At 46.7% G+C, this 21,814-nt stretch overlaps 1 protein-coding gene and 1 long non-coding RNA gene across 5 annotated transcripts in view; one reads left to right on the top strand and one right to left on the bottom strand.

The window, feature by feature from the left end:
* Positions 1-3,245: 3,245 nt before the first annotated feature.
* KCNH1 (potassium voltage-gated channel subfamily H member 1) overlaps positions 3,246-21,814 on the bottom strand; it is a 430,930-nt gene continuing 412,361 nt past the window's right edge. Inside the window, exon 11 of one of the 4 annotated variants that reach the window (XM_055583062.1) lies at positions 3,246-4,097. In XM_055583062.1, coding sequence (XP_055439037.1) covers positions 3,246-4,097 — 852 coding nt within the window. Of the gene's footprint in view, positions 4,098-12,924; positions 13,570-13,590; positions 14,357-16,570; positions 16,705-21,814 lie in introns of those variants that run through there. The other 3 variants (XM_055583050.1, XM_055583057.1, XM_055583051.1) reach the window with 3 other exon arrangements.
* Positions 6,819-12,746, top strand: LOC129653413 (uncharacterized). Its single transcript, XR_008715108.1, has 3 exons — positions 6,819-6,839; positions 8,605-8,679; positions 12,453-12,746. It is a non-coding gene; the product is annotated as an uncharacterized LOC129653413 (long non-coding RNA).

Genomic DNA, 21,814 nt, shown 5'->3' with positions numbered 1-21,814 from the left:
GAATGCGCATTCCATCATCTTGTTGACCATCTTAATCACAGACTCAACCCTCACCCCCCACGTCTGTCAGCAGGGAGGAAGGGGTACGGGCAGGGCCTCCTCCTCCAAAGCGTGTCAAGGATACTCCCTATGAATGACATCCAAAGTAAGGAACTGATGATGTAAAAGATCAGGTAACCAGCAATTCCTGGGCAGTGGTATAAAGACACCATGTCGCCTTCCCTCAAAAAGGAGAAAAACAGCTCAGGTTAGTCTACATCCCTCAGCATCACTTTTCTACACTCTAAAGGTTGGGTCCAATACCCAGTTTTTGTTTTCCCTAATCTCTCTTTGGCCACCAGATAATGGTTTATAGTGGAAGGTTGAGTTGGTGGTATCTGAAGCTCATGGTCCTCGCTTGGGAAGCCAGAGCAGCATCTGGGCAAAGGTAGGTAGTAAGCACAAAGCAGCCTGTGGCCAAGTGCATGTCATAAAAGTACAAGTAAAGGTTTGGCTCATTAAAAAAAATTTTTTTCCAGAGAGAATCATTATAGCAAAAATCCCACAAATCCTTAAATGGAGAAGACTAAAAGCATACTGTGTTGCTCTGTCACCCCCAGGAGCATGGGTTGTGGGCCCTGTGACCCCCACATGAGTGGATCCAGGCTTCTCACCATGAGCTCAGTTTGAATCCTAGGAGTTGATCAAGCAATATATTCATGAAGCATTATTTTTCTCTCCAATCAGGTCTGGACTTCAAAGCCTCACACACGAGCATCCTTGCCCCTCAGGCAAAGCTGGAGGGAAGAGCCCACTGGGTCCTGGGCAGGGGCTTCTGAAGCTGGGTGTTGGTGTTGTCAGGGCCCTCATCCTGCCTTCCCTGCTGGCTCAAATGGTAAAAAATCTGCCTGCAATGCAGGAGACCCAGGTTCAATCCCTGGGAGAAGGAAATGGCAACCCACTCCAGTACTCTTGCCTGGAGAATCCCATGGACAGAGAAGCCTGGTGGGCTACAGTCCATGCGGTTGCAAAGAGCCGGGCACGACTGAGTGATGAACACTTTCACTTTTCCCCTGCCTTACAAGTGGTAAGTCCTAACCTTGGGGAGCAGGTTGGGAGGCATGTTTAAGGAATGGCAAAACTGGAACATTTCAGGGACAGCTGGCAGATGCGATTCCAGGCTCGGCCCCAAGGACTAGTTGGCAGCTTCTCAAAGAGGCTGGAAGCCCCACGGCTTACCCAGAATCATTAACAGTCATGACTCTCGGCCCGGGGGAATTTCACTCCCCCGCCTCTGTTTGCTGCCATCTGAGGCAAAATCCAGTAATGTCTCAGGAAGCCTGGGGGCACCCATGTAAACCTCCTGAGAGAAGCTGAACAAGTGTGTGTGGCCCCTGAGGAAGGACCCTCACCTGGACCTCAGTCTCTGCTCTCCAGGGCAGTCTGTGCCAAGCCAGCAGCCGGGTGAGTACAGCCCCATTCCACAGGGACAACTTAGGTCCAAGTCCTGGGTCAGGCTGTGGCCACTGAGCGGGACTGAAGGGGGAGGTGGGCCCAGACAGGCGGCCTTCAGAAACGCTAGACATCCTTGGTTCGGCAGGTCCTGACCTGGCAGGTTCCCCTCGGTACTGAGGGAAATCACCACTGGGACCTAGCCTCTATCTCTGCTGCAAAGCAATGCCAGCAACACACAGGACTGCCACAGGGCAACGAGTGCAAAAGGTGAGTGCCCTGGATGATCCCATGCCCACTCACAGTCCAGATCACTTGCCCTCCTAACTCTGCTCTCTCCAAGCTGAGTTTTCTGAACTTCCAAACTTGCTTATCAATTTTTAGGGTCCTGATGCTCCCTCTTTCCTTTCTCAGATGCCCCTGAAAGGAGCCCAAGCATAGGAACAAACGTGACCCCAGGTGACTGAGGCTGTGCCGTGTTCTCTGAGCATCATAGTTTAGGGACGTGGATGGCCCATAGCTAGCTCCATGATCATCGTTCCAAGCTGGGACCTTCCTCATAGACCACAGGTCCACAGCCACCTCTCTGTCACTTGACAGAGACAATCTGGAAACACCTGCCTCTTTCTCTCTCCTCTCCTGAAGCAAGTACAGTCATAGACCTGCAGTCTCTTGGTTTCTTTCCAAGTCCTACTGACTTTCATATGAGATAAAAAGATTAGCTTTAAAATAAGGCCAAGCACAGCTCCCAAGTGTCCTATAAATGAACCCATGCAGTGAACAAAATACAAACTTCTCTAGGGGCAGTCCCAGTGAGAATCATCATATAAACATTGCTCTTGTTACAATCATTTTACTGAGGTTTTGTGTGTGAGTGTCTATGTGTCTATTTTGCTAATAAAGCAAATCCGGGCTCATCACCCTTCCTGCCCATGCCCCGTACCCTGAGGAATGCCACAGGAACACTTAGGAAGAGGTCAAGAAAGAAAAGAAGCAAAGGGCCTGTGTGATGTGGCCAGTGGCATGGAGCCAGGCCAGAGATTCATCTGGAGCCCACAGGGCCCTCCCCTTCTGCGCTCCCTTAGCAGCTAAGGGCTGCAGATCACAGCCCAGAGAGTCTCTGGCTCCCCACCGCCGGTCTCCAGTTCTTGGCTCATCTCTTTGGGGAAAACAGACCTGAAGATTCCCGGCTCTAAGTGTCTAGAGGAGGCACCCAAAGCCATCTCAGCTGCTTTTCAGCCTTAACTGTTCGAGACAGGAAGTCAAGAGGCTCTGCCCTCCCTCAAGCTCCCCTTGTCCCAAGCTTGTTACAAATGACGACGGTACAAAAATAGACGGTGACATCAGACATAGGCTGTCCAAGGACAGGGAACGCTGGGAACTCCCTGTGCCCACCGCAGTCTCTGGGGGTCTTGGCAGAGAAGCCCAGTGTGCTAGTACACACGCGGGGTCCTTGCTGCTGTCCCACCCATCCCCAGCGGCTGCTGTTTCTTTCCTGGTAGTTTTCATGTTGTTACAAATATCATGGCAGTAAGAAAAAATTAAAAATGAAGGAAAATACCCTTTAGACGGCATGCCCCCCTCTTCCAAAATTCTGCAGAGAGAGTTCAGACGCAGCTCCCATCTTGCAGGGTCGGGGTACACGCCTCTCCCCAGAGAGAGTGAGCCCAAGTGACTGGTCCCACTTGCGTTTTCTGTTGGGAAAAGCCTACTTTGAAGGTTGTTGGTCATGTAGGTGTGTGTGTGGTGGTGTCTAGGGCAGGACGGTAGGTTTTTGTCATCTTGGATTTTTTCTTTTTTTTACAACAGACCTCTCAGCTTGCGCCAAAAATGTCTCTCTCTGACTCTGGGGACTGGGGCCTCGATATTTCAAATAGCTCCTGAGGCGACTGAGAGGATCTTCTGGAGGTTAATATCCTGAGTATCTCAGAGAGCTGTTTCTCAATGCTCGTCATTTTGGTGCTCAAGGCCTTGATGTCCTCCTTGAGCTCATGCTTCACCTCCAGGACGGCGGCCTGCAGCGTCTGCTCCGGGATGGGGTAGAAGGAGTGCTTGACCTCCGCCAAGATGGGGCTCCGGTCCTGGGGGCTTCTGGCCTCGCCCACGTTGTCCAGACGCAGGTCGCTCTTGGTGATGCCGCTGTCGCACGAGTCCGTCTTCTTGAGTGTGGCCTCGCCGGCGGCCTTCGTCCTCTCGGGGAGCGTTTCCATGGACTCGGCCTTGGACACCTTGCTCCAGTCCTCGGCCTTCCCGCAGGCATCCTTGAAGCGGGCCCAGCCCTTGCGCTTGGCGCAGTCGGCCCCGCCGGCCTTGGGGCCCAGGCCCTCGGCCCCAGGCGCCTGCAGCCGGGCGTGATCCAGCCCCGCCGGGGTGGCGGCTGCCGGGAAGGCCACGGGCGTGGCAGGGCTCTCTCGGACGGTGACGACGCTGGCCTTTGCCAGGCCGTGGTGGCTGTGCTCGGTGAGGACGCTGCCCTTCTCCACGTCCAGGTCGTCCAAGTCCCGCCCGCCCCTCTCCGCGGCCAGCCTGGCTTCCTTCTGCTGGCGGAACCTCTGGAAGAGCCGCCGGACGGGGTGGTCGGGCGGCAGGATCAAGGGGGCCTCATTCTTTCGCTTCATGCGCTCCTCCTCCTCCCGTTTCACGTCACTGATCTTCCGGAACACGATCTGCGGGGAGACACAGTACAAGCCATGTTAACCCAGCTGTGGCACCAGACCACTTAACCTGCCTCTTGAGAAACCTGTATGCAGGTCAGGAAGCAACAGTTAGAACTGGACATGCAACAACGGACTGTTTCCAAATTGGGAAAGGAGTATGTCAATACTGTATATTGTCACCCTGCTTATTTAACTTATATGCAGAGTACATCATGTGAAATGCTGGGCTGGATGAAGCACAAGCTGGAATCAAGATTACTGGGAGAAATATCAATAACCTCAGATATGCAGATGACACCACCCTTATGGCAGAAAGTGAAGAGGAACTAAAGAGCCTCTTGATGAAAGTGAAAGAGGAGAGTGAAAAAGCTGGCTTAAAATTCAACATTCAAAAAAAACGAAGATCATAGCATCCGGTTCCATCGCTTCATGTCAAATAGATGGGGAAACAATGAAAACAGTGACAGACTTTCTTTTCTTGGGCTCCAAAATCACTGCAGATGGTGACTGCAGCCATGAAATCAAAAGATGCTTGCTCCTTGGAAGAAAAGCTATAACTAACCTAGACAGCGTACTAAAAAGCAGAGACATCACTGCGGACAAAGGTCCATCTGGCCAAAGCTGTGGTTTTTGTAGCAATCATGTACAGATGTGAGAGTTGGACCATAAAGAAAGCTGAGTGCTGAAGAATTGATGCTTTTGAACTGTGGTGCTGGAGAAGATTCTCAAGAGTCCCTTGAACTGCAAGGAGATCCAACCAGTCCACCCTAAAGGAGATCAGTCCTGGGTGTTCATTGGTAGGACTGATTTTGAAGCTGAAACTCTAATACTTTGGCCACCTGTGAAGTGCTGACTCATTGGAAAAGACCCTGATGCTGGGAAAGATTGAGGGCAGGAGGAGAAGTGGACGACAGAGGACGAGAAGGTTGGATGGCATGACCGACTCAATGGACATGAGTTTGAGCAAGCTCCTAGGAGACAGTGATGGACAGGGAAGCCTGGCGTGCTGCAGCCCACGGCATTGCAAAGAGCCAGGAAGGGGCAACTGAGCAACAGCACCGGTCCAGGCACCATGATGGGGTGCGTCTGGGTCCTCCCTAGCCAGCCAGCCCTGCCGGTCCACAGGAACGCCTGACGTGTTGGGCGTGGAAGGCCCATGCTGAATCCTGAACAGTGTAGATGGGGAGACAGGATGCCCCAGGACAGAGGTGGCTGCTGTGCCCCACTCGTCTCTCTGGAGATCCCTCTGAAGGCTCACTGAGCAGTGGGGAGAGGCCTTAGTAGACAGTCTGGGAGCTGAACTGAATTGACACCCAGTTCTTCAGATTGCAGGGCTTCCTGAGCAGTTGTTTTCAAGTTTGTCTGAGAAAGTAATCCTGCTGGGAGCTGAGGTGAGTCGGCACCCTTGACTGCCTCTCCTGGGTTGCATTTCAGGAGGGCCCAGCCCCTCGCAAGCCCCGACCAGACCCAGGGAAGCAGGGTCCCCACAGCACAGGGAGGGGGAAGACAGGCCTGGAGGGAGGTGAACCACCTGGAGTCCTGACAGCACAGAGGATGGGAGTCCAGCGGCTTAAAAGAGCTTAGACTGGGGAGTAAAAACATTTATAAAATGTCAATTCTCAGTGGTTTGAGTAAATGTAGAGACTGAGGTATGAATCATAGCAAACTGTGGATAAACCAAAAGAGATTTTGGTTTTAATTGAATTTAGATATATGTCCCAAATCTGAAATACCCAGAGTAGAGTAGAAAGAAAACTCTGCCACTGACCGGCTGTGTGACCTTGGGCAAGTCACGTCCTTCCTTGGCTGGACCAGATCAACAGTTCTCAAATCTAGCTGCACTTCAGAACCACATGAAGGAGGAGGTGGTCTCTACTGAGGGAGACTTCCCCGTGGCAGGGTCAGAAACTGGCATTTGCAGGAAGCTCCCAGGTGATGCTGACCAGGCTCTCAGACTGGTCACGGCTGATGACTGGTGAGGTCACTGTGCTGTCCTCCGTGTGTGCACCTGCTTATGCATGAGTGTGGCCACACACCACCTCCGCGCCCTCCTCCGTGATGCTGAGACTGAGCTGGGCGCAGAGTGGGGTCGTGGGAGAGGAGGAGGAATGACCCCAGTGAGGCCCGTGAGCCCCCGGCCCCTGAGGATGACTGAAAGGCAACTGGCAGGCTTTGCAATCACTTATGCCACCTTTTTCCTCTAAAAAGGCTGGTTTGCTGTCTGGGGTGGAGGACACCAAGCCAAGCAAACATGTGCTGAGCACCTACTGTATGCAAGGCACATACCCATAACCATTCCATGACAGAGGAAGGCCAGGCCTTTTTGCCCAGAGCTGGAGTCTATGCTGGCACTGACTCAAGCCACTTAGAGGGACAGAGCGGCGTGGGTCAGGAGGAAGGCCCACCCGAATGTCCCTAAAGGCCCTGGTGACGCTGTTTTCCTCATAGTTTCCTCAGCCACCAGCCCCCTCCACCAGTAGCCTGCCTGGTTTTATGACAGAGCATAAAGCATGAAGATTAATGAACTTGACCATTTAAGAAACTGAAAACGCAGAAAAACAAGCTGAAGATGAAGAGATATGACAAGGCTTTTTGAAAAGGCTGCTTCTTAACCCCCTCAAGATGGCCACTTCTGTTTCCTGTGGAATCAAATGCTTCATTTTTCTCTCAACAGCATCGGGAACATATGGTCCATGCAGACGCGGAGTCTCAGAGGGTGCGGGGCTCCCCAAGAGACCGAGGCCAGTGCAGGTCAGTAATCGCTCCCTGAGCTGAGCCTGTGTGCTGCCGGCGCCTGGAGCTAGAGAGAGGAAAGCACAGCGCTGCCCTTGAGGCAGACTCACAGCTGAAGTACAAGGGGCTGAGTTTCCCCGAGCAGGGTCGGGGGGCACGGGGTGGGTGGAGTCATGTGGAGTGATGGGCAGCATGAGCACAAGTTTTGGATCCCAGGCAGGCCTAGGACCATGGTCCTCAAGCTTCAGTTTCTTCATCTGTGAAAGCAGATAGCGCTGCTGGTTCCCTGGTGGCTCAGATGCAGCGAGTCTGCCTGCAATGCAGGAGACTAGGGTCGGGAAGATCCCCTGGAGAAGGAAATAGCATCCCACTCCAGTACGGCTGCCTGGAAATCCCATGGACAGAGGAGCCAGGCGGGCTACAGTCCACGGGGTTGCACAGAATGCGACATGACTGAGCAACTGACACTTAGTATCATGAGGATGAAGTTGGATAATTGAAGAGTCTTAAAAAGACTTATTGAGTAAATGTATCATGTATCATTCATTGTAGGGGCAACCCTTGAGATGATTCTAGAAGGATGAGTTGGAATTAGGAATAAAAGGTGAAAGACTTGGACAAAGGTATTCACACGGGAAACAGCGCATGTACTGACACAAAGGTAGAAAGGCCACCCAACTGAGAGCCGTGGCTTTGTGGCAGCAGTCCCAGTGGGAGGAAATGACTGTTCAACGTTTGATGTGCGCTATCTCACATCATCCTTGCAGCAGCCCCAGCAGGTGGGGACAACCATCCTCATTATTTAAATGAAAAAACCAAGCTTAGAAAGGGTAACTGACCACCTAAGGGCACTCACATAGTGGAGCTAAGACACAAACCCTGGCCCATCTGAGCCCCCATCCATACCCATATTCTGAGTCGTTCAGCTAGGGACGTGCCTTGGTTTTAGGGAAAAGGATGATTTTTCTCTCGGATGTGTTGATTAACTCCATCCTGCTCCACCACCTCTCTAGTAGTTTCTTTTACTCTCTGTCCATCAGTGAGCTCTCTAAAGAATTCAGGGACAGCACTGTGAAGCCAAGGGGTGGGGAGAGACCATGAAGCTGAGGATCTCAAAGAATCTAAGAAGAGGAGGACTCAGTAGGTACATTAGAACCTAGTAGTGTGGTCCTTGACTTCACGTGAGAGCCAGGCTTGGAGTGGTTAAGGTGAGAAAGAAGACCTGTGAGGACACAGGAGCTGAGTATTTTGGTTCCTGGGAAAATCTTGCCTCCCTGGAGAGTGGTGAGGCTACCAGTTACCCTCAGGGTATGGCACCAGGTAGGAGGAGCAGGAGTCCTGGTGCATTTTATCCACAGAGAATCTAGAGACCAGCGGTCCTCTGGTTCCGTGGCACCCAGAGTGCAGCTCACAGGCCAGCTCCTCCCATGCGCCATCTGCAGTTTCCTCTGGCATCAATCAAGAATGACCTTGTCAGACCCCTTAGTGACATCCTGTGAGGACTGGCATCATCTCTTTCACTCTTTTAAGGGCCCCCACTGACAGCGAGAGGATCAGCAAAGTCTTCTGTGGACAGACTAGCCTGGGTCTGTTCATCTGTCTTCAGGAAGGCTCAAACCCAAGAGTAATGAGGATCCCTTCTTCCTAATGCCACCAAGTGAAGGAGACGCACCCCTTGTTTGCTGCTCAGAGAAGAGACGCTACTGGTGTATGGGTGTCACTGGCCTCAGGTGTTTCACTGAGGCCACATTTCTCATTCTCTTTCTCACTTTGTGAATTACAGGCACCAGAAGACACATCTACCCGAACCTCATGATGTGATGTTGTTTGGGCTTAGGGTCTTTGCAGATGTGATAAGGTAAGGATGTTGAGGTGAGATCACTCTGCATCAGGGTGGGCCCTAAATCCAAGCATGAGCATCCTTCCAAGAGATAGAAAAGAGAAGACATGAAACAGAGCAAAAGGCCGCATGAAGATGAAGGTGGACACTGGAGTTTTGTATTTAGCTACATCACTTTGCCAACAAAGGTCCATCTAGTCAAAGCTATGGTTTTTCCAGTGGTCATGTATGGATATCAGAGTTGAACCATAAACAAAGCTGAGCGCCAAAGAACTGATGCTTTTGAACTGCGGTGCTGGAGAAGACTCTTGAGAGTCCCTTGGACTGCAAGGAGATCAACCCTGAATATTCTTTGGTAGGACTGACACTGAAGCTCCAATACTCTAGCCACCTGATGTGAAGAGCTGACTCACTGGAAAAGACCCTGATGCTGGGAAAGATGGAGAGCAGGAGGAGAAGGGGCGACAGAAGATAAGATGGTTGGATGGCATCATCGACTCAATGAACATGAGTTTGAGCAAGCTCCAGGAGATAATGTAGGACAGGGAAGCCTGGAGTGCTTCAGTCCGTGGGGTCACAAAGAGACACGACTGAGCAACAATTTAGCTGCAAGCCAAGAAATGCCATGGACTGATGATAGCACCAGAAGCTAGGAGAGGCATGGAATGATTCTCACAGCCTCCGGGAGGAGCCGACCCTACAGACACCTTGGTTCAAGTTTCCATCCTCCACACAGAGAATACATTTCTGTTGTTTTAAGCCACCCAGGTTGAGATAATCTGTAGTCACAGCCCTAAGACTTGGTTCCTATACAGCTTCTTCTTCCCATCCCCGAAGTGTGGTCCTCCCCCAAAGCCCTGCCCTATTCTCTCTGTGCTCCATGAGGTCTTTCTGCTTCAGTGCCCACCTCACCTTTGTGCAGCTAAGAGCCAGCAGAGGTGCTGACAAGACTGGTACAAGCACCCCCTGCTGGGACCCTGAGGGCATTTCTTGTTCTTTCTAGGCTTCAGTTGTCTTATTGACAAAACTTCTTACTTTTAGCCTTGCTGCAGTGATGCGATGAAATGACATTTGTGAGAAACCTCTCTCCCTCCCTTCACATTCACAAGCAATGCTGTTTTTTGCTCCAGCCCCAGCTCTAAACCTGAATCTTCCCATGCAGAGCATGGCTGTATCATTGCCTCATTGACCCCTCAACCTCCACTGTCGCGGCCAGAGCAGCCTCTCCTCACATCCATCTTTCCTGTGTGTGAGCCAAGTCACCAGTCAGGCAGGAGGAAATGGGGAGCTGGTGACAAGCCTCCCCCAACAGAGATGCTCCAGGATTAAGACAAGTGGACCAGTGTTTATCCTCCAGCACTCCCTCAACAATGCCTTCTGTCTAGGGAAGCACTAATCGTGACCTGTGAAATGAACTTAACACTACTGCATGATTCCACAGGAAAATTTAAAAGTGGAAGATGCTCAGAACTAGGACAAATAATCCTAAAATTTATATGGAACCACAAAAGACCCCAGATTGTCAAAACAATCCTGAGGAAAAAGAACAAAGCTGAAGGCATAACTCTTCAGGCCTTCATTCACACAATGCTACAGAGTCACAGCAATCATGGTATTGGCACGAAAACAGATATACAGATCAATGGGACATAATAGCACAGAAACGAACCCACACACCTATAGTCAACTAATCCACAAAGAGGAGGCAAGAATAAACAACAGAGAAAAGACAGACTCTTCAGCAAGTGGTGTTGGGAAAGCTGGACGGCCACCTCTGAATCAATGAAATTAGACCACTCCCTCACATCATATACAAAAATAAACTCAAAAAGGTTTAAATATAAGACATGACATCATAAAATTCCTAGAAGAGAATATAGGCAAAACATTCTCAGGATATAAATTTTAGCAATATTTTCTTAGATAAGTCTCCTAAGGAAAAAGAAATAAAAGCAAAAATAAACAAATGGGACCTAATGAAACTTAAAACCTTTTGCAGATTAAAGGAAACCATCAAAAAAAAAATGAAAAGACAACTTACATAATGGGAGAAAATATTTGCAAATGAGGCAACTGGAAAAAGCACCATCTCACACCTGTCAGAATGGCTTCATCAAAAAGGCTACAAGTAATAAATGTTGGCGAGGGTGTGGGAAAAAGGGAACCCTCCTACACTGTTAGTGGGAATGCAAATTGGTGTGGTCACTATTGAAAACAGTATGGAGGTTCCTTTAAAAGTAGAACCACTGTATGATCTAGTAATCCAACTCCTGAACATATATCCAGAGAAAATCATAATTTGAAAAAATACATGCATCCGAGTATTCATAGCAGCACTATTTTCAGCAGCCAATACATGGAAACTACCCAAGAGCCCATCAGCAGATGACTGGTTAAAAATACGTGGCATATAATACATACAGTGGAATATTATTCAGCCATAGAAGGGATAAAAGATTGATATTTTCAGCAACATAGACAGACTTAGAGAATATTATATTCAGTGAAGTCAGTCATAAGCAAATATTATCTGATATCATTTATATGTGGAATCTAAAAATTGAAATGAATCTACATACAAAATAGAAAGAGACTCACATAGGAAAGAAACTCATGGTTCCCAAAGGGGAAAGGGAGGTGGGTGAGGGATAAATTAGGAGTTTGGGATCCACAGACACAAAGTATTATATATAAAATAGATAAGCAACAGGGTTTACTGTATATAAATTTACTGTGTATATCACAAAGGGCTGGCTATATTCAATATCCTGTAATAAGCAATAATGGAAAATAATCTGAAAATAACTGAATCACTTTGCTGTACATCTGAAGCTAATACAATCTTGTAAATCAACTATATTTTTTTAAAAAAGGCAGAAGATGACTTGTGACTTGCAAAAATCAAACCCACCATATACTTCCCTGCCTAAATGTTTAGCTCACCCGCCACTACTTCCTTCAACCTATACTCCTGCACAAACCTGCTCACCACGGCTTTGGAAAGTTGGGACCACATTTATCTCCACCCTAAGTATAGTCTTCTGAACATTCCTTTTGCCTCTGATCTCAGACAGAGGGAAATGGAAAATAGGGGTATTTGTCCTGGAAACAGCAGCAAAGGGAACCCTAAGGCGGGGGAGCCAGTGTGGGCATTGAAGGTTGACTTTTTTTCTACTTTAAAAATTTTTATTTTATATTGGAGTATAATTGATTTCCTATGTTGTTAGTTTCAAGTGTATACCACAATGACTCAATTGTGTGTGTGTGTGCGCGCATATATATTCTTTTCTTTTTCAAATTCTTTTCCCATGTAGGTTATTACAGACCATTTAGTAGAGTTCTTCGTGCCATACAGTAGGTCCTTGTTGGTCATTTTATATACAGTAGTGTGTACACATTAATCCCATCTTCCTAATTTCTCTCTCCCTCTCACCTTTCCCCTTTGGTAACTGTAAGTTTGTTTTTTAAGTCCATAAGTCTGTTTGTTTTGTAAATATGTTCACTTGTATCATTTTTTAACAAATAAGTGATATCATATGTGCTCAGTTGCTCAGTTGTGTCCTACTCTGTGACCCCATGGACTGTAGCCCACCAGGCTCCTCTGTCCATGGGATTCTCCAGGCAAGAATACTGGAATGGGTTGCCATGTCCTCCTCCAGGGGATCTTCCCAACCTGGGGATCGAACCCAGTTCTCCTGCACTGCAGGAGGATTCTTTACCATCTGAGCCTCCAGGGAGGCCCTGGTGAAGCCCTGGTATCATAGCTATTTGTCTTCCTCTGGCTCGTGCAGGTTGACATTTCACTGCCACCGCTTCACATCCGATCACTCCACCGTGTTTCCACTCCCTTGCTCAGCTGAACCTTCAACATGAATAGCGGCCAGTACCAACCAGGCGCTCAGCAAAGCACCAGATATTGGGCTAAGCACTTGGCATCAGTAACCCGCTCCTCACCGCCACCCCGTGACGTGGACAGGGAAGTCACTCACCCAGGCAAGTCTGCACCTGATGTACACTGGATATTCTCTGCAGTTTGTGCTGCTTACCACCAAAAGAGGACAATAATTAAGAAAAGAGACACCCATCTTCTGCTTGGTTGCATTCTCTCAATTTTTTCTGGGTTAAAAAAATCTGATACAAAACACATGTTTGTATAGCTGTAATTCCACTCTTAAAAATAGTTGCTTTCTACCACAATGGACAATTGAGAATTCTGACAACTTGTATGTTACTGAAGAGTTGGCTCTGACGTGTCACTGTCCTTTGTGATCTGTGCCACTCCTGGCTTCAGCCAGATCATACCATTCCACGCACAAAGCACTGGAGCAAATAATTTGATTCAAGCAATTGTCTAGTTTTGAAACATGGTGGTTCTAACAGTTTCACATGTTTATTCTAGGGTTTGACTCCCCCAATCAATAATTTCCTGTTGCATGGTAAAAATCCCCGTTTCTCATAGTAGGATGCTGACTCGAGAGCCAGCAAATGCATGAGCCCAAGGGGGTGCCGCCCACTGCTTCAGCAGGGAGCAGCCACTCAGCTGCCAAGGAAACTTGCCAGTCTACACTCCTTGAGAAAGTATCCATCACCGTCCCACTCGCATCTGAATTCCAGACAGATGTGAGTTCAGATCTGGTCTATACAGCAAAGTCTCTCACGCCCTGGAGAGGGGGCAGGTGAGAGCTGGTCTCAGAGACTCAGAATGAGGACCCATTTCTCGTGATGTTGCACTCGGGCACCTGTGCCTTCTCGCGAGCTCTCAGCAGGGCAGCCCCGAGCCAAGTGCTGGGCCCCACCTGGAGAGTTAGTTCCGCTCACCCTGTCCCTGCAGGGGTGTCTCGGTGATGCGTCAGGATGGCGAGGAACTGGGAGCCCAGTTGGGAGCAATCCTGTATTCCCCAGAGGACCCTGCAGAAGCAAGAGTGCCTGGGTGGGTGTGGGGAGCAGGCGGACTACACTGGAGATGGGCTCCTCGGAGGGGAAGATAACCGAGAGGGTTACGGGCTCCTTGAGCCTTTCCTTTGGAGGCCCAAGTCCCCTAACCTGTGGAATAAGGGGTATGAGTGTGAGGGGGGTGGCTGGAGGGGTCTCTTCCATTCTTTGCTGTGCTTCTTTACAGAGGGGTCTCTTCCCAGGAGCTCCACTGCCTTCCTCAGCACAGGGCAGAACTCTCCCTGCTAAAGCATGGGTTCCATACCCCAGTTCCAGAGTCACACCGGGCCCTGCACTGGCTACTGAAAATCAGAGCTGCACCCAGGAGGGGCGCACAGGAGGGAGCAGGCTGGGCTGTGTAGTAAGGTGAGCCCACCTGCCGGCTCAGGCAGCCTTCTCTGCAACACCTTCAGCAGTAGGACAGGCCACCCTCACGTGTGTTTTCCATTTTCTCTCAGAATTCTCTTCCAGAGTGTACACACAGCCAGCTAACCGTGTTATGAGTCACACCTAGCCACAGCTAGCTGAGAGACGAGCCGATCACCTTTTCTCTCTGAGCCTGGGTTTCCTAGCTTGGAAGCTGAGAATGCTAACGCTTGCTTTGGCCCTCAGGCAGCACTGGTATAAGGCAGACTCCTGTACACATGAGCTCCATCACAGTTACTCCATGTAACCTCCCAGCAAGTTCCCTGGTGGCTCAGTGGAAGAGAGTCCACATGCAAAGCAGGAGATGCAGGTTCAATCCCTGGGTTGGGAAGATCCCCTGGAGAAGAAAATGGCAACTTGCTCTATTATTCTTGTCTGGGAAATCCCATGGACAGAGGCACCTGGTGGGCTACAGTTCATGGGGTCATAAGAGTCGACTTAGCAACTAAACAGCAACAACTGTCCCACTCCTTACGCATCTCTGAGCTTTGCCCCAGGGGCCAGAAGAACCTTGCTATTCATGCAAAAAGCACAAAGGACAGTGTGGTTTAAGGACTGTCTGGGGATGGGGTTGGGCAACTGAAGGGAGGGAGGCCTGGGAGAAAGCTGTGATTCTAGCTAATGACAGGGATGGAGGCAGTGACCCAGGAACGCAGAGGGGACAGGTAAAGTACAACATGGCCTGCTTCCCGACACACATGCCAGGTCGTGATATAAGAGAAATGGATGTGATCTGAAAACTGAGCTTCAACCTGGAACCTCAGCTGTGCCAGGTTCCCAAGGAGCATTCGCAGCATTGTGGACATCCCCTAGAAACACGCGCACCAACTTTTCTGCTGTCTCTCACCATGGGAAGCTGTATGGAACCATCTGAATGCCAGGAGGCTACCCTTAGCCCTTCCACAGGCAGTTCTAGTAGCCTGTCTCTGCATCCTCTCCCAAGGGCCCCCACTCTGGCTCCCTGGCCTTCCAGGAGGAGGGACACAGTAGCCCCATTCTTAGAAAAAAATCATTAGAAGAAATCTTGGAGATATCAATCTTTAACCCCTTCTCCCTTTTCATAAAAGCTGCATCCTGAAGCTAATATCCCAACTGTGAGACTCAGAGCTCCTTCGCTTTGATGGTACATTGTGGGAGGAAGCCTAGAGTCACCGCCCCTCTCCAGCAGTGGTGATTGACGAGGAGAGGGATGGAATCACCTGTCATCTTTTTAAAAATATCTGTCTATGAGAAATGGATAAATTCTTAGACACATACAATCTTCTAAGACTGAATCACACATACAAAGACTGACTCATGAAGAAATATAATCTGAATAGACTGATGATTAGTACGGAGACCGAATCAGTGATCAACAAAGTCACAACAAACAAAAGCCCAGAACCAGAGGACTTCACAGGTGAATTCTACAAATGTTCAAAGAAAATGAAATATCTATCCTTCTCAAACTTCTCCAGAAAGTTTTACTAGGTCATCATTACACTGATAACCAAAAATCAGAGAAGGATGCCACACAACAGAAAAGTTACAGGCCAGCATCCCTAATGAACATTCATGCAAAAACCCTCAACAAAATATTAGCACACTGAATTCAGTAGTACATTAAAAGGGTCATACACCATGACCAAGTGGGATTTATCCCAAATATGCAAGGATGGTTCAACATCCACAAATGAATCGGTGTGAGACACACATTAAAATGAAGAGTAAGACTCAGATGATGAAAAATTCAATATCCATTTATGATAAAAACTCTCAGCAAAGTTTTATACATGGAATATACTACTACATAATAAAGGCCATATATGACAAGCCCACAGCTAACATTGTGCTCGAAAGTGAAAAGCTGGACGCTTTACCCTTAAGATCAGAAAGAAGACAAGGACGCCCAATCTTGCCATCTCTAGTCAACATAGCATTGGAAGTCATAACCAGAGCAGTTAGGGAGGATAAAAAAGGCATCCACGTTAGAAAAGAAGAGGCAAAACTGTCACTGTTTGTGAATAACATGGTTTTATATCTTTAAAAAACTCAATACTTCATTAAAAACTGTGAGAAGTAATAAATTCAGTAAAGCTGCAGGGTACAAAATCAACATAAAAATCTGTTGTGTTTTGGTACTTCCCTGGTGATCTGATGGTTAAGACTCCACACTTCTAATAGAGGGGACTTGGATTTGATCCCTAGCTGGTCAGGGAACTACGATCCCACATACTATATGGTATGGCCAAACCAAAACAAAAAAACACATCAGTTGTGCTTTAATACACTGAAAATGAACTGCCATAAGGAGACACTAAGCAAACAATCTGTCATTAGCCAGAATCACAGCTTTCTCCAGGCCTCCCTCCCTTCAGTTGCCCAACCCCGTCCCCCAGACAGTCCTTAAACCATGCTGTCCTTTGTGCTTTTTGCATGAATAGCAAGGTTCTTCTGGCCCCTGGGGCAAAGCTCAGAGATGCTTAAGGAGTGACCTTAAGGAGTGGGAGGGTTTTTTTTTTTTTTATTGTTTTTGTTGTTTAGTTGCTAAGTTGACTCTTGTGACTCCATGAACTGTAGCCCACCAGGTGCCTCTGTCTATGGAATTTCCCAGGCAAAAATACTGGAGCGAGTTGCCATTTCTTTCTCCAGGGGATCTTCCCAACCCAGGGATCGAACCCGTGTCTCCTGCGTTGCAGGTGGGTTCTTGGGGGAAGGACAGGGTAGGACAAATTGAGACAATAACATTGACATATATACACTACCCTGTGTAAGATAGATAGCTAGTGGGAAGCTTAACACAGGGAGCCCAGCCTGGCACTCTGTGATGACCCAGAGAGGTGAGATAGGGGATGAGAGAGAGGTTCAAGAGGGAGGGGATATATATATACAATATACACACACATATACATGTGACTGATTCACATTGTTGTACAGGAAAAACCAATACAACATTGTAAAGTAATTATCCTCCAATTAAAAATAAATAAATGTATTAGGAAAACTGGACACCTGCATGCAAAATGAAAGAGGACCACTATGTTACACCACACGCAAAAATTAATTCAAAATGAATTCAAGAATGTAAGACCAGAAATCATGAAACTCCTAGAAAACAGAGGCGGTAAGCTCCTCGACATCACACTCAGTAATAGTTTCTGGACCTGACTCCAAAGGCAATGGCTACAAAAGCAACAATAACAAACGGGACTACATCAAACTAAAAAGCTTCTACACAACAAAAGAAGCAACAAAATAAAGAGACAGCCTACTTAATGGGAGAGGATATTTGCCAATAAGGGGTTAATTTCCAAGATATGTAAAGAACTCATTTAACTTGATAACAAAACAATCCAATTAAAAAATAGGCAGAGTACATATATTACTCAGCCATTGAAAAGAATACATTTGAATCAGTTCTAATGAGGTGGATGAAACTGGAGCCTATTATACAGAGTGAAGTAAGCCAAAAAGAAAAACACCAATACAGCATACTAACACATATATATGGAATTTAGAAAGATGGTAATGATAACCCTGTATGCAAGACAGCAAAAGAGACACAGATGTATAGAACAGTCTTTTGGACTCTGTGGGAGAGGGTGAGGGTGTGATGATTTGGGAGAATGGCATGGAAACATGTATAATATCATATAAGAAATGAATCGCCAGTCCACGTTCGATGCATGAGACAGGATGCTCGGGGCTGGAGCACTGGGATGACCCAGAGGAATGGTACGGGGAGGGAGATGGGGAACATGTGTACACCTGTGGTGGATTCATGTTGATGTATGGCAAAACCAATACAATATTGTAAAGTAATTAGCCTCCAATTAAAACCAATACATTTATATTAAATATTATGACCTACAAATAAAATAAAATAAAAATAAAAAAAATAAAAAATAGGCAGAGGACTTGAATAGACATTTTTTCCAAAGAAGACATACAGATGGCCAAGATGCACAGGGAAAGATGCTCAACATTGCTATCAACAGAGAGATGCATATCAAAGATACCACCTCACACCTATCAGAATGGCTATTATTAAAAAAGACAAGAAATAACAAGTGTTGGGCAGAATGTGGAGAAAAGAGAATCCTTGTGCTCCATTGGTGGGAACGTAAATTGCTGCAGCCACTATGGAAAACAATACTGAGACGCCTCAAAAAATTAAAACAGAGCTACCATATGACCTAGCAATTCCATTTCTGGGTATTTATCTAAAGAAAATGAAGACGCTATTTGAAAAGATACATGCACACTGTGTTCACAATTCATAGCAGCATTACTTACAGTGGCCACAATACGGAGGCAGCCTAAGTATCCATTGATGCATGAATGCATCAATGAGATGTGGGACACGCAGAATGCAATGCTGCTCAGTCATCAAAAAAATAGTGAAATCTTGCCATCTTTCAACAACATGGATGGACTATGAGTCTTAGGCTAAATGCAATAAGTCAGAGGAAAACAAATAGTGTATGATTTCACCAACATGTGGAATCTAAAAAATAAGACAAATAATCAAGATAAAATTCACAGACACAGAGAACAGATCTCTGGTTTCCAAAGGGACAATATTGGGGAGTGGGTGAAATAGGTTAAGGGGATACAGCTGCTTAGTAAAAAATAAACTAGTCATGGGGATATAATGTACAGCATGGTGAATATGGTCAGTAATCAGATCAGATCAGCCGCTCAGTCATGTCCAACTCTTTGCAACCCCATGAATCACAGCACGCCAGGCCTCCCTGTCCATCACCAACTCCCAGAGTTCACTTAAACTCACGTCCATCGAGTCAGTGATGCCATCCAGCCATCTCATCCTCTGTCGTCCCCTTCTCCTCTTGCCCCCAATCCCTCCCAGTATCAGAGTCTTTTCCAATGAGTCAACTCTTGGCATGAGGTGGCCAAAGTACTGGAGTTTCAGCTTTAGTGTCATTCCTTCCAAAGAAATACCAGGGCTGATCTCCTTCAGAATGGACTGGTTGGATCTCCTTGCAGTCCAAGGGACTCTCAAGAGTCTTCTCCAACACCACAGTTCAAAAGCATCAATTCCTCGGCACTCAGCCTTATTCATAGTCCAACTCTCACATCCATACATGACCACTGGAAAAACCATAGCCTTGACTAGACGAACCTTTGTTGGCAAAGTAATGTCTCTGCTTGTGAATATGCTATCCAGGTTGGTCATAACTTTCCATCCAAGGAGTAAGCATCTTTTAATTTCATGGCTGCAATCACCATCTGCAGTGATTTTGGAGCCCAGAAAAATAAAGTCTGACAGTGTTTCCACTGTTTCCCCATCTATTTCCCATGAAGTGATGAGACCAGATGCCATGATCTTCATTTTCTGAATGTTGAGCTTTAAGCCAACTTTTTCACTCTCCACTTTCACCTTCATCAAGAGGCTTTTTAGTTCCTCTTCACTTTCTGCCATAAGGGTGGTGTCATCTGCATATCTGAGGTTATTGATATTTCTCCCAGCAATCTTGATTCCAGCTTGTGTTTCTTCCAGTCCAGCGTCTCTCATGATGTACTCTGCATATAAGTTAAATAAACAGGGTGACAATATACAGCCTTAACGTACTCCTTTTCCTATTTGGAACCAGTCTGTTGTTCCATGTCCAGTTCTAACTGTTGCTTCCTGACTTGCATACAGATTTCTCAAGAGGCAGGTCAGGTGGTCTGGTATTCCCATTTCTTGAAGAATTTTCCACAGTTTATTGTGATCCACACAGTCAAAGGCTTTGGCATAGTCCATAAAGCAGAAATAGATGTTTTTCTGGAACTCTCTTGCTTTTCCCATGATCCAGCGGATGTTGACAATTTGATCACTGGTTCCTCTGCCTTTTCTAAAACCAGCTTGAACATCTGGAAGTTCATAGTTCACATATTGCTGAAGCCTGGCTTAGAGAATTTTAAGCATTACTTTACTGGCGTGTGAGATGAGTGCAATTCTGCGGTAGTTTGAGCATTCTTTGGCGTTGCCTTTCTTTGGGATTGGAATGAAAACTGACCTTTTCCAGTCCTGTGGCCACTGCTGAGTTCTCCAAATTTGCTGGCATATTGAGTGCAGCACTTTCACAGCATCATCTTTCAGGATTTGGAATAGCCCAGCTGGAATTCTATCACCCCCACTAGCTTTGTTCATAGTGATGCTTTCTAAGGCCCACTTGACTTCACATTCCAGTATGTCTGGCTCTAGGTCAGTGATCACACCATCGTGATTATCTGGGTCGTGAAGATCTTTTTTGTACAGTTCTTCTGTGTATTCTTGCCATCTCTTCTTAATATCTTCTGCTTCTGTTAGGTCCATACCATTTTTGTCTTTTATTGAGCCTATCTTTGCATGAAATGTTCCCTTGGTATCTCTGATTTTCTTGAAGAGATCTCTAGTCTTTCCCATTCTGTTGTTTTCCTCTATTTCTTTGCATTGATCGCTGAAGAAGGCTTTCTTATCTCTTCTTGCTATTCTTTGGAACTCTGCATTCAGATGTTTATATCTTTCCTTTTCTCCTTTGCTTTTTGCTTCTCTTCTTTTCACAGCTATTTATAAGGCCTCCCCAGACAGCGATTTTGCTTTTTTGCATTTCTTTTCCATGGGGATGGTCTTGATCCCTATCTCCTGTACAATGTCACGAACCTCATTCCATAGCTCATCAGGCACTCTATCTATCAGATCTAGGCCCTTAAATCTATTTCTCACTTCCACTCTATAATCATAAGGGATTTGATTTTGGTCATACCTGAATGGTCTAGTGGTTTTCCCTACTTTCTTCAATTTAAGTCTGAATTTGGCAATAAGGAGTTCATGGTCTGAGCCACAGTCAGCTCCTGGTCTTGTTTTTGCTGACTGTATAGAGCTTCTCCATCTTTGGCTGCAAAGAAGGTAATCAATCTGATTTCGGTGTTGACCATCTGGTGATGTCCATGTATAGCGTCTTCTCTTGTGTTGTTGGAAGAGGGTGTTTGTTATGGCCAGTGCATTTTCTTGGCAAAACTCTATTAGTCTTTGCCCTGCTTCATTCCGTATTCCAAGGCCAAATTTGCCTGTCACTTCAGGTGTTTTCTTGACTTCCTAGTCAGTAATATTATGTAGCAAATTTGAAAATTGCTCTCATCACACACACCAAAAAAAGTCTGTAATTTTGTATGGTGACAGATGATAACTAGACTTATTGTGGTGATAATTTCACACTGTGTATAAATGTCAAATCATTATGTTGTACAGCTGAAACTAATGGGATATTGTATGTCAATTATACTTCAATTTTAAAAAGATGATAATTCCATTCAAAGTAATCTATGGATTTTAGTACTATAATGGTGCTTTTAGACAAATAAAGTAATGTACCCTAAAATTCATATATTCTCAAGGCATTCTGAATAGCCAAAACTATCTTGAAAAAGGAAAGCTAAGTTGGAGGTCTCATGCATGTGTGCACGCCAAGTCTCTTCAGTCATATCCGACTCTGTGCAACCCTATGGACTGTAGTCCGCCAGGCTCTTCTGTCCATGGGATTCTCCAGGCAAGAGTACTGGAGTGGGTTGCCATGCCCTCCTCCAGGGGATTTTCCCAACCCAGGGATGGAACCCGTGCCTCTTATGTCTCCTGCCTTGGTAGGCAAGTTCTTCAGCACTAACACCCCCTGGTTAGGCCCGTAGGTCTCGTACTTCTAATATAAACTCTTACTACAGTAATCAGAATAGTGTGGACTGGCAGAAGGACAGATTTATAGGACTACAAATAGAATAGAGAATCCAGAAATAAACCCTCATCTACAGAGTTAATTATTTTTGACATGCCTGC

This window comes from Bubalus kerabau, chromosome 5, assembly GCF_029407905.1.
Source record: "Bubalus kerabau isolate K-KA32 ecotype Philippines breed swamp buffalo chromosome 5, PCC_UOA_SB_1v2, whole genome shotgun sequence".
NCBI lineage: Eukaryota > Metazoa > Chordata > Mammalia > Artiodactyla > Bovidae > Bubalus > Bubalus kerabau.
This window is presented reverse-complemented; position numbering and strand designations above follow the sequence as displayed.